The sequence below is a fragment of the Acanthaster planci genome, unplaced genomic scaffold (genome assembly GCF_054643075.1).
Source record: "Acanthaster planci isolate LZ-2023a unplaced genomic scaffold, COTS_SCS Contig18, whole genome shotgun sequence".
Classification (NCBI taxonomy): domain Eukaryota; kingdom Metazoa; phylum Echinodermata; class Asteroidea; order Valvatida; family Acanthasteridae; genus Acanthaster; species Acanthaster planci.
In genome coordinates this window covers 120,050-132,748 of record NW_028257642.1, presented here as the reverse complement: position 1 = coordinate 132,748, position 12,699 = coordinate 120,050, and the positions used below count along the sequence as shown (strand labels likewise).

General features: G+C 40.8%; 1 protein-coding gene across 2 annotated transcripts; it reads right to left on the bottom strand.

Annotated features, from left to right (window-relative positions):
* Positions 1–3,555: 3,555 nt before the first annotated feature.
* LOC110986725 (uncharacterized) lies at positions 3,556–12,032 on the bottom strand. 2 transcript variants are annotated; one of them, XM_087131840.1, is made up of 7 exons: positions 10,053–12,032; positions 7,180–7,342; positions 6,637–6,914; positions 6,176–6,302; positions 5,743–6,046; positions 4,936–5,405; positions 3,556–4,559 (listed from the first exon to the last, which is right to left on the bottom strand). In XM_087131840.1, the coding sequence occupies exons 2-7, from the start codon at positions 7,320–7,322 to the stop codon at positions 4,307–4,309; spliced, it is 1,575 nt and encodes a 524-aa protein (XP_086987966.1). In that variant the 5' UTR covers positions 7,323–7,342; positions 10,053–12,032; the 3' UTR covers positions 3,556–4,306. The 2 variants fall into 2 exon arrangements, with proteins under 2 accessions (XP_086987966.1, XP_022104563.2); XM_022248871.2 differs by lacking the exon at positions 10,053–12,032 and adding an exon at positions 8,230–9,087.
* Between the last annotated feature and the right edge of the window lie 667 nt (positions 12,033–12,699).

The window sequence follows — 12,699 nt, the reverse complement described above, 5'->3', positions numbered from 1 at the left end:
TGTCTACACATTGAACTTGTCCATATTTCTGCCATTTTTACATCGAAATAACTTGAAAAGTAATGCATCCTTGTCTATTTTGTTTCAGGAAATGAAAGACGCTAGAGAGTTCGTCACCTAAAAAAATTGCACACTCACTTGCCATATATTCTGTGAGATATGGGACCGCAAATACAGACTTTAATGCAAAACTGTTAATATTTAAGTCAAGATTACGCAGATTAGACCTTAGTCAATATACAAAATTGCCATTAACTGGATAAAGCGAATGAGATATTGGTATGAAATTTGGGGTGGAGTCTTCCTTTGGTAATTTAAATGACCCCACCACTAAAACTTGTTTCAAACTGGGTAGTTACCGGTATGTGTGCAAATGCATGCAAATTGACCAAAATTAATGTCATAATTCACTGATAATTAACGAGCTACTGTTTAATGATTTGTGACTTGATTGAAATTACAGGAAAAAACTTGCCCAGAACAGCAGTGTAGTTCAGCTGCTGCATTAGTTTTGGTTAACAACATGGAGGTAGGAACTTCCATGGTTAACAATGCAATAAAATGTTACGTTCAACTATGAACATTTACATTGCTGGTTTTGTGATTCAATTTACTCTCAACCCAGAACAATACATTTGTATTATTGTATCATGTGTACTGAAGGGTGACAGAGAGGGGGGAAAATGGATGTTACATTTTGTATTGTAGGCAAGTATCGTCGAAGCAGAGCTGTGTCAAAACACGACAGCGATAGCGACGCATGGCTTATGCATGCAGCGCTGAGCGCCAGCACGTGTGTGTTATGTGTGTGGTAGAGCCGACTGTGGGCACAAGTGCTCTGACCCACACTGAAAATTTTTATTTAGTCCATTGGACTAATAAAAAATAGTCATGGGTACTGTTTTATTTGACCAATAAATAAGTAGTCATATACCAGCAATTTGACTTATTATAATTAGTCATGAAAAAGTGTCTTATTTGACTAATTTCTGAAATGATTAGTAATGACAAAAAAATAATTAGTAATGCACGAAAATTAATTAGTAATGCACAAAAATTAATTGGTAATGCACAAAAATTAATTAGTAATGCAAAAGAATTAATTTGTCTTCTGACTAATTGAACTATGCTGAAACTATGTTGGTTGGTCACACTGAACGCAATTCCAGAAATGAAAACAAACAACACAGGACTCAATATTTCAATTGAAGTCTGGAAGTTGACATCACACTTTAATAATACAGTATATTAACATTGTTCAAATTTGAAATACATTTCAAAATTTCAAACTTGTTTCTTATATGTACACTGGAATAACATATATATGTACATTTATTTACATGTATTAACATGTCAAGTGCAATGACAACAATATACATTTATGTTGAGGTTTAAATAAAATATCACAGTTTATGTCCATAACCACAACATTTAAAATTGTTTTCTCTTGAGCCAGTGAACTATCTGTGAATTTATGTGGTGCCCATTTCCTTAAAACCAAGTTCCACTCATTTGTGAAATAGCGTCTACAATCTTTCTCCTGTATTAGCTACATACAAAACAAATGAATGGGATTAATAGCACCCCCCAAAAAAAGTCTCTATTATCTCAAAATTAATGAGGTTTGAATAAATCTTTCCACTCTTTTTACATCTCAATAAACATCAACCCATACTATCATATTGCTAGAAATGCATTTTGATACGGCAAAATGAACTTGTATAATATTCCAGTACATATATTATGGTAGAGGGACTTTACATCAAAATGCAATGTACATGATGTATGTAATATTCTGCAAACCTCATGTGCTACACGTGTTTCATCAAAAGACCTTCGGTTGGAGGATCCTTATGAAATGGTTTGCGTGTGTGGCCCATGAGCCGATATCCCTGGTGGTGGTTATGCTTAACCTTTTTGACCGAAGGACGAATGATTTAATAATTTTTTTTTTAAATAAGGATTTGACATTCAAGGTAAAATCAATCACACTGAAAGTTAGAGATTAAGTAAAAATCAAAAGCTGGTAATTTGTCATGTGGGATGAAGTTGCAAGCATGTACAGGCCATTCTGCCTTGTGGTGTCAGCAAGCCCCCCCCCCCCGTTTTTCAAGTTGAAGTCATTTCCAAACAACACCTTATTCCCCAAACCCCATACCCCCCATCACAGTCCCCAACAAGGATCTCCGCCACATGTCACATAATTTTAAAACTTGTTTTAATGACAGTTCTTTAGTTGCTCTATTAATAAACTCTTAGACATCTTAATTCACAACATAATCAAGACTGTACATGTATGTATGCAATGAAGTTATGCATGGTGGAGGTACTGAACTAGGATAGGTTTGTGGTAACGCCATGTACAAGGAAGAATCACGATGTTCCGAAGCGTATGATACTGTTTGTAACGTCAAGTGTTCACCACTAGTTCTTCTCAGAACCACACACTCAAGGAGAGATTCTTCCTTGTACATGGTGTTACCGAAAACCTTACCTAGTTCACATTTAATATCATTATCCAAACCTGAAGTACTACACATGTCCATTAACAGAACCCTTATACCCCCAGTTCCCGACATAGATCTCTGCCGCGCCACCCAATTTTAAAACTTGTATTTAAAACTTACAAACATTAAAACTTGTTTTTAACAAGTAACAACAATAAACAAGTTGACTCTGGGTCACTGGGTTGGGGCATCTTAATCCTCATTCTTTGTGTGAACTTGTTCAACCTTGAGATCAAAGTGAGTACCGTTTTCTGAACTGGGACGTTTGTCCTTAATACCTAGTAAGGCGATCTGCGTGAATTCCAGTGTTTTGATGTGTGTTACAGGGGTACTTCAAATGAAAGACGTAGAAAGCACTCACAAAGCACGCGAAAGCTGTTACAATATCGCCACAGCAGCACACTTGTTCCCGTTCGACCATCAACTTGAATGATGTTGATGTGGGTAGACTTTTCTCATCCATGATGACACACACTGCTGGTCTGCACTTGCCATCATCATTCTGGTGAAAAAGTGACAGCAAATGTTTCCATGACATATTTTAATGAAGGAAAAATGTGACAAAGATAGTAATATTTTAAAGGAAAATTCCACCATAGCAATATCTAAACCGCTCATTCTCGGTAAATGGCCCTGCGTGCCCTGCACGCTTCCTTTTACACGGTGAAAAGGCTCATTTTCGGTGGCATGCGGCTCTATACACACTTCCACATTCCTTCCACATAAAACTGTGAAATCTCAGTTTTCACGGCGGCTTTTGCCATCTCCAGTCAGCGATGGGTTAAGTATCATGTAAAATCCATCATCATTACATTCATTACATTTACCTGATCATCCTGGTAGGCGAATATGTGACCCAGCGCGAGTAAATGAGGCTTTTTGAGCTAAAAATGAAAATTTTGATTTTTATATAATCATGTTGGGCATGGTTTAAGGATTAAAATGGTACCTCAGTCATCTTCATAGGATACACGGTTACGAAGATACAGCTGGATTTAGGTCACATGACACTGACATTTCAAAAATCAAATTAAGGAGATACAGGCTGTTAAAGTTTTGGCAACATTTAATCTTTGTTGTATTATAGTTTACATTCAGAACTCCATAGCAACCTTGCTAATTCTTAAACATATGTACACCAAACTTAAGTCACACACATAGCAAAAGTTTTTCCTTAATTTGGAAAACATATTGCACAAATTAAATAACTGAAATAGCATTAAAATGGGTTAAAAAACACGATTTTTTGTCGAAAATTAGAAATGAGTCATTTCCGAGAAAGCAAATGAGCTGCAAGCAATGACTAGATAAGAGCAGGGTGTATGATAACCAAAAGTTGAATTTAATGAAGTAAATCAAATTTGCCGTGAATTGCAATATTTATAACTTTCTCACTTAAAAAGAGCCATTTTGGGTAAAATTCTGTTTACATTCAGAACTCCATAGAGACCATGCACATTCTTAAACATTTGCACACCACATTTAATATACACACACAGAGGATTTTTTCCTTAATATGGAAAACGTATTGCACAAATTAAATTAGTTAAAATAACATTACAAATGGGTCACAAAACATGGATTTTGGTCAAAATTAGGAAATGAGTCATCCCTGTGAAAGCAAATATCTGTAAGAAATGACTGTTGTGTGATTACCAGTAAGTCACCTATGGCAGAATTTCAATTGTATTTATAATTATATATTTCTCATTTAAAATAAGATACATGTACACAATTTTGGGTAGAAACAAAAATGTTTGGCACTAGATTGGCATTAGATGCTGGACTGCTCACTGGATTTACTCCTCGGGTACAGCCTGTGGTCGCGGCAAACTTGGAAGGGGACATGTGATATCCTTGGTAGAATCAGAGCAAAACCGACGGATGTTGTTGTAGAGGTACCACTGTCTGGCTGTAGAAAGCCCAGGTATGCCCCTCTCTTGTGGCAACTCACGAGGAGGCACTGCATTGGCCTTGAGAAGATGAAAACGCTCCTCCTCTGAGTCGGCGAATTCTCTGACATACACGCAGCCTGGTGCATCTGACGTGAATCTGGAACAGGGGAAGGAAGAAATTGGAAAAAATGTATTGTAAATTATTTCATTCTCAACAGACATGTAAATAATGATTTATCAAAACATTTGCAGCACTGGTTCAAGTTAAAAATCATCGTCAATACAGATGCCGCTCTCTGCAAAATGAGCCAAATCTGATACTGTTTTCCAAAATTAAATATGTATTGGAAACAATGAATTCCTTCTTGCAAGGAGTTCCACAGGTTTCTGCTGACACATAGAGCTGTTAAGTCTGCAAAACTCTAGGGACAGTCATTTCTTACAGACACTAAAAGGAATCTTAGAATCTTTTAGTTTCTGCTACAGTATCTTGAGGATCTTATCAATGTTTTTTAACTTTTAGAATTCCTTACCTAAAGTGGTGATACTTCTTGATACCGTGAAGAGTCTTGAAGTAGGGGCCAAGAAATGAGTGCCAGTCATACTGAGGAACAAACTGCCTGCCATCCTCCTTCCCAACTAATTGGGGTACATTAAGATTGGTCAGTGAACTTGTGCGCACAACATCACACAACTCATCTAGACTGGACACATCAGTCACACGGTAACGTTTCTTCAACAGACCAAAACACCAATCCGGTGCAAACTTGGTGTGTCCAGTCAAGAGAAAGTTGAGTGTGATGGAGTGGTGGTGGCTGTTGATCACCCGCCATGGCATGTACCAAAGAAGAAACCTATTTTTATTTTGGCCACTACAATTGCCGCAGTGTAAATTAACCGATGCTTCCATCAAACTGTGTTGACCAAAGAAGTGGTGAAGGAGGTTGATAACCAGATTGGATCCCTTGTCAATGACAAAACTCTCACCCATCAGGTAGTTTATCTGAAAATAACATACATGTATAGACATGCATAAGCCCATAATCTAGATCGGCATTACAAGCCAAGGTTCGTTCCAAGTTTTTGAGAAAAGGGCATTGTAAACCAGTCTGGGGTTTTTCTGGTTTATGGTTGTGTTAGTTACGTTCTAACTTTAAAAAGCAAGGAGCACAAGATATCTTGACTTCGATTTGTAAAGTTTAAGTCGCCATATTTTTTCATCGAGAAATTGAGGCACAAAGTGCTTGCTTGTTGCACAGGAACAAAGAAGAGTTTCATTTTAATGGCTTACCCTTGGAGGGTCGTTTGATGGCAGTTTACCAGAGGTTCAGAGGACTCACCTGTTGCGGGATGGCTTCAGCACATACACCAAATATTAGACACTTCCGAGGCGTTAGGAAATATATCGGCCCTGGTTGAAGAGGCTTATGGGGAAAGTGAACTTGCTGAGCAAAGTCAAATGAGTAGTGTGCAGTTGCAGGGGGTGATGACTTGTCTGCAGTATCAAAGCGCTGACCATCCAGCGCTGCTTTGGCTTGCTGAACTTGTGACGTGTAGTGGGAACGCTGCTTGGTAGCCGTCAGAAGGTGCTTCTCTTGCTCCTTCAGCTTTTCTCCCTTTTCTTCTTCACTCATGTTCGCTGACCTCGTAACAGCAGTAGTGATGGTAAACTTTGAAAAAATTTCATGTACATTTATTTGCAATCAAAGTGCATGTATTATCAGGACTAAACATGTAAATTTTGTTATTACAATGATCACCCTGGCAGGTCACCTTATGATGGAGCTGTTGTTTTCTTGACACGTGGGGCACAGGTCTGTCATTGGCTTGGTGATGATAATGTGCGAACACAGCTCCCTCCAGATGTCCCTGAAGGATGTAGGGGCAACAACTCTGTATCCTGCAAAATGAGAGAATGTGTCATGCATGGATGTAAATATGGCCTAGGACGTTGAGTGTAGTAGTTGTGTCGAATACCTGATAGTGCTACATGTACATGTAGTTGCCTGTCTTAAGTAATACTAGTTCAACTCCTCTAAGGTAAAATTTTACACAGAATATGGGCGCTTCACAATACTGGGCCACAAAGCATTTGTAACTCATTGACTGATCACAATGCACATTCAGGTAGTGTCATCGTGTTCAAACAATGCAAATGTGCACTGTGATTGGCAAAGGCATTAGTGATGCTTGGTGGCACAGTACTGTGAATCGCTGGCATTAACAACACTTACCACCCGTTTTCATGATGTTCTTGTACACTCGGTGTACACTGGCTTTTGTAGTATTGCTTGGCAGCAAGAGGATCTCGTCCCTTTTGTGGCCTGGAACCCTGCCTGGGAGCATTATAGCATGCGTTGAGGCGTAGTTCTGCAAGAACACCACGATCCGTTGGATATCTTCGAATGACAGGGCTGATTTACGTTGTTTCCTCTTGGTAGTCTTGATTCTAGAGCTGATGCCATTCTCCTGGTAGTGCGCTTGCACTGCTGATAGTTTATTTTTGCTAATGCTGAAAGAATTTATAAAAATGCAAAATACACAGGTAGAGACAAAAGTTATTCAAACGAGGAACAAAATGAGAGACAGATGAGGAAAGGGAGAGTGTGGGTTAATAAAGGACACGGAAAGGAGAAGGAGGAAGAATGGATGAAATATGCTGAACAAGGAAATGTTTTCACCAAACAAGTGTGCATTTCTGCACTTTGTACATGCTATGAAAAGAAGTAATGCAAAGTATGACAACAGTTTTTAGCAGATTTAATCAAATTACTCACGCAAACATAAACATGAAACGTTCTCGGCACACTTTTTTCCCTCTAACAAAGTACTCAGTGTGGGCACGCTTCCTGGTTGAAGGCGTATGTTTGAGTGCTGTCGTCATTTTGGAGCGGTTTGTATGTCCCTGGATGGCCCCCATCACAAGCAAGTCCTTCTCAGCTGAAACGGAATATTTAGAGCAGAAGTCACTTAGATTGGTACCTGAGCTATGGCAATAAATTTAGATTAAAGCACACAAAGTCTGTCTCTCAAAATTCTATTCCCTACATAATGGGTTAGATTTTTAAGTTATTCACAGGTCAATACAGTTCCAAGCTGAACTTGCGTAATAATCATGCAGCCTTTATGGTGTCTTCTCAGAAAGGATTAGGGCGATTAGCTGATGAGCTAAAGTAGTTTACTTGCAAAACTTTTACAGATTTCAACATAGCTTGTTTCAAAATTCAGAAATCAGATATGATTGCTTTTTACATTGTGAACTCTACATTTTGAATTTTCGGAGATCTTTAGCCAGCGACAGCATTCTCCAAGGTCGTAATGTAAGCTGTTGGCGATTAGAAGAAAGCTAGGCTAGGATTCACAAGGTCTGAGTTCAATAACTCTATGAAATAGATGTACAAATTCAGCCTAGCCTACATAGTTTACATGGATTTTGGATCTAACCAAAATGAAACAACAGTATGCAAAAAATAAATCAGTTCATCATTCCTGGCATGCCTGGCTAAGCTTAAGTCAATATCAACTCTCAGAAAATGAAATAATGCGTTAGTCATCAACGGAAATGCCTTCAATATGCTTTGCATTTATGAAACTTTTTTTCTAGACTAAGACAAAGCCATTTTTATTCGGGTAGAATACAGTGCCCTTGCACCCTTCTCGAACCCCCCCCACCAAAAAAAACAAGATACATGAATGGAATTGAATCTGAAAGAAATCAAACCCAAAAGAAATGATGGCTTATAAAATAAAATCGCCCAAAGCATTATACAAGTTACAACCAAAGAATAATGTGCAAGTGTAGGTTCTCGATAATCAATGTAGGCTACCTTCGTTAAACACACGAAGCTCCAGACGCGATGCCAGAATTGCTTCACTGCTGAAGGCTTGATGACATGCTTCACTTTTGGAGGCACATTTAAAGCTTTCTACTTTTCTTTTCTCAGTTTCATAATGTTCACTGACTGAATTGTTGGCTTCCTCGCATGCAATTCTTTCTCCAACATGCAACTCTTGGTCAGTGTTGGTGTTGCCATCGTCAATGTCAAAACACACAAGTGGGATTTGCGGATTTGGTACATGTAAGCTGTGCACCTCGTCATGCTGATCGTTCTCGATCTCTCGTTCATCGTCGTCAGCACCAGTGTCACTGTTCGCCTCGCGCTCGTCGTTCGCCTCGTCGTTCTCGGTATCACTATCATAATCAGATTCAGATTCAGAGTCGCTCGATGTATTGTGTATGAAATAATCGGCAATAAGTTTCTTCCACTCGGCACCGTCTTCATCTGCTGCGTGTAAATTGCAGCCCTGGATACTATTAAGCAGCTCCGATATACGCTTTTCCTGAGAATCCATGACTAGACTGCGATCAGTCATTGACAAAAACCGTTCTCGTGGCTGACCGCGGCCGTGGGAAACTGTTATGTTAAAGACCCTAATGTGCATAAAATTACGCAAGCGCAGTGTGTTTTGTGTCAACTGCGCGAGCGCAGAAATGACATCAGCATACATTAACCAATCACATGTTCAAAATCAACCAATGACGCGCAACTTTATGGCACAGCATGGCAACAACATCAAGGTTGTTTACATTAACTTTCGCTTTGTTTCATTGGCCTAGAGGTGACTCTTGACCTTCTGACCTGATTATATTTATAGATCAGGAAATTTCCTTTGCAACGGTGCCAAGAATTGCGTGCTTGGACGTTCGTAACGCTTACGACGAGCCGTCAAACAACACTTATTATTGAGCTCTTTATCGGCCAAATCCTCCCAAACTGGATAAGCTCTGGTCATGACATGCCTCAGAAAACATAATAAAAACACATTTTATCGTCAAAATTTACCGGACAAAAAGACACCACAGGAAAATAGACATATCAAGGTACGTTTTTCTGCTTAAAAAAAATCGACTTTTTAGACCCTCGTGCCTATTTTTGCATGTACAGCCATTTCGGTAATGCCGCAATACGCCTCATTTACTCGCGCTGGGTCACATATATTTATTAACCTTGAGCAAGGGTGAGCGGCTACCCTGACACAAGGGGGGATATCAGTTAACGAACGGCGGACTAAGCCTAGGGGCAGTTCGTTGGGTGGAAGTTTACCACCAATTAGGAAAGACTGGGTTTATCTGGCAATACAGTAATGAAACACAGGGAAACCCAAATAAGCCTCACAGTGACACAGGATTTCCAAGGACAATAATCAAGTATTTGATTTATTGCAATAAAAATCAATAAGGTATATAAATCACACAAGGTTTATGTACACAATACACCTCACAAGGCAATACAATATGCCTCACGTGGTTAACTAACCACCCGACTAACGTAAACACAGCTAGTCTACAACCCAAGGGTTACCTCACTAAATAGTGATAGCCCTCACACAAATAAAACACAGTGTCATGCAAAAGGGGGTCGATCTAACGAAAGGGAAATTACCCTCACAGCGATCTGAGTACATCAAGTAAACCTGAAGGCTAGCTAGCACAATGACAAGATTGCCTTCCAGCCGTCACCCCACTATCAGTGCTTACAGACGACAAGCAATCCAACAGCAAAGACCACTAGCTCCCAGCCTAGGTTCACGACACTCAGCTCTATCACTAAAGTAATCTAGACCCAATACGGTTCGCTACTAAACCTACCAGATATAGTCACTACACGCAGCGCCCCTGGTGCAGCGTCCACGCTATACCTCGCGCATTCACAGCATAGAACGGTAGACAGCGTCCTCCACGATCCTGCAACTCTGCGGCCCAGCAGCAAAACTCACCAACTGATTGTGCGCGCTCTAAGCACGCCGCAAGCGCCCAGACCTAGTCCTCTACGCAACGCTGATTGGTCAACACAATGCTTAATAATTCATGACTTAGCCTGGCATTCATACCTACCCCCGTTTCGTCACACAGACCCCAGCTAAGCTTGATCGGTCCCGGGCCAAATGGCTTAATCTAAAACTATAAGAAACAGGGCTCTATTATACAATTAAAACAACAAGATCAATAAACCTTATACAGTTATAACTCCTGCCATGAGGTCCATAAACCTCACACCAGTTATAAGTACAGATATACATTACTTACACAATGTGGAAATCACTCACTTCATACAAAACAAACCTGAGGTTTACCTAATAAACCTCGTTACAATTAGCATAATTTATTCACAAGCACACTCTCCACTAAGTTCATAATATACCTCAAAATTCTCCTGCTATTCATACAATTAAAACGTCCTCTTTTTCTGACATAAAAATAAACTTTAATTAGTACCAAAACCTTTAGTGATCCTCAACACTTCAAATTTCAAAATACTCTGAAGAAATAAGTTAACTTTAACCTGTAACACAAGCGAAACATATTTACAAAGTGCTTTTCCTTGCTAGTCATAGACAAAAGGTAGAAGCAAATAAAAACTAAGTGCTGTCTTCTGCAACTGTGAGATACTCATTAGCATCGACAGGTCTCAGGTATGCCTGATGGTGGACTTCTTCTCGATTTAGCCTTCCATCGAGGAAGGTTTTGCGGAAGATCTTCTCTTCTATGGTTGCAACCTTCATTCTCTTCGCTGGTTTCCCTTCCTCGTCTCTGTCAGTCTTCTCCTCATGCTCTGGGCTGGCTTCTGTACCTGAGCTCATGGGCATCATTGACTTGGGTTACTCGGGAGTCTGACGCTCCTTCCTCATCAGTTCAAGAATAGAGCAAGGATTACCCCCATGGCGAAAGATTGGTACACTATGAGGAACCTGCGGCTGGTCAGACACTGTCGAGTGCTCAGCGTCTGTGTTCTTGGCTGGACTCTCTTGCTCGTTGGACTCCCCTGTTGGGCAGCGGACCAGAGGTGATATGGGGGTTGGGGAGAGTGAAATCAAAGCTTCTCTTGTGGGACTTCCACCTGTTTCTTCGAAGGTAGCTGTCTTTGTCGGCTCTTGGCTTGTCCCTTGGCCGGAACTTTTCCCTGTGGAACCTGCAGCCTGAGGTCTTTTCCTCACTAGGTCGAGAATGGAACGGGGCCTCCCAGTCAAGCGAATGATCGGGGATATTGATGAACGGCTCACACGAGACAGGTTGCTCACCGTTGAGTGAGAGGCCTTTTCATCTTCAGCTGGGCCCTTCCCAGCTGATGAGGTCTCGCCTACACCTAAGAGCATCCTCATCAATTTAATTCCTCAAACTACCCTGGGATTATAGGCCATCTCTCCCCCTGAGGAACTTTTAACACAATTTATAGTTTCCCCAAATCCTCCCTATATCGTGCCGGGAGCCGGCGTTCCCTCTGAGGGTACCTTGTGGGAGCTCGTGTCGGGCCATTGCTCTCGTCCTTGTATCCGGAAGGACCAACTGTTTGAGCCTCAGGAGGCTCATCACTTCTTCCACGAACCTTACTCACTCCATCGTGTACAAGCTCTAACCCAATAGATTGGGGACCCCTAGCTATTTCCTGCATCAAGGGTTCCGCAATCACCTTTGGCTCATATCGCCATGGTTTTAGGGTCTCGCCAGTGTATGGTTTGAGCCTGTCTCCATGAACTACAAAAGCCTTACTTCCAGGCTTCCGTTGAATCCTCTAAGTTACATCAGAGAGTTTCTTGACCACCAGAAATGGTCCATCCCAGCGAAGCTCTAACTTCGGGGACCTCCCTTTCGTCTTGGACCTATTGAAAAGCCAGACGAACTGACCTTCCACCAGCCCTCCTCCATGCACCTTGCGGTCGTAGTTCCGCTTTTGATGCCTGGCACTTTGTTTGAGGCACTCTCTAGCTCTGCTATGAGCCTCCTGCAGATTCTGCCTCAACCCTCGTGCAAAATCTGTTTTTACCGGGTCCTCCACTGTAGAACCTTCAATTACCAAGTCCACTGCCAACCTGGTCTCCCTCCCCAGCATCATCATATTCGGAGACTCACCAGTCGATTCTTGGGGAGTGCACTGATATGCAAAGCATGCATATCGTCGATCGTACCACGAACCGACGTATCTGAAGTTCACAGTGTTGTGAGAAAAATCGATTTGAAAATGGTTGCATTTTCGTTCGTTAATTTCCAGCACCAGAAAGTCGATGGCTACTTTTCCTTCTTGTTTTTTCATTGCAGTTTTAGAGAATTTGTTTTGTCAAAGTGAAAAGTCAGTATGTGGAATTTTCTTTTCGATCCTCTCGTTTAACGCGTAAGTGGCGTATGCAGATACGTCAGTTTGTGAAAAGAGCATATTACACTTTCCCTTGTCACGCGTGGCGGCCGATCCACAATACGCATGCGCAAGTCAGAACGTGCGCTTAAGTTTGCACTTTGTTTT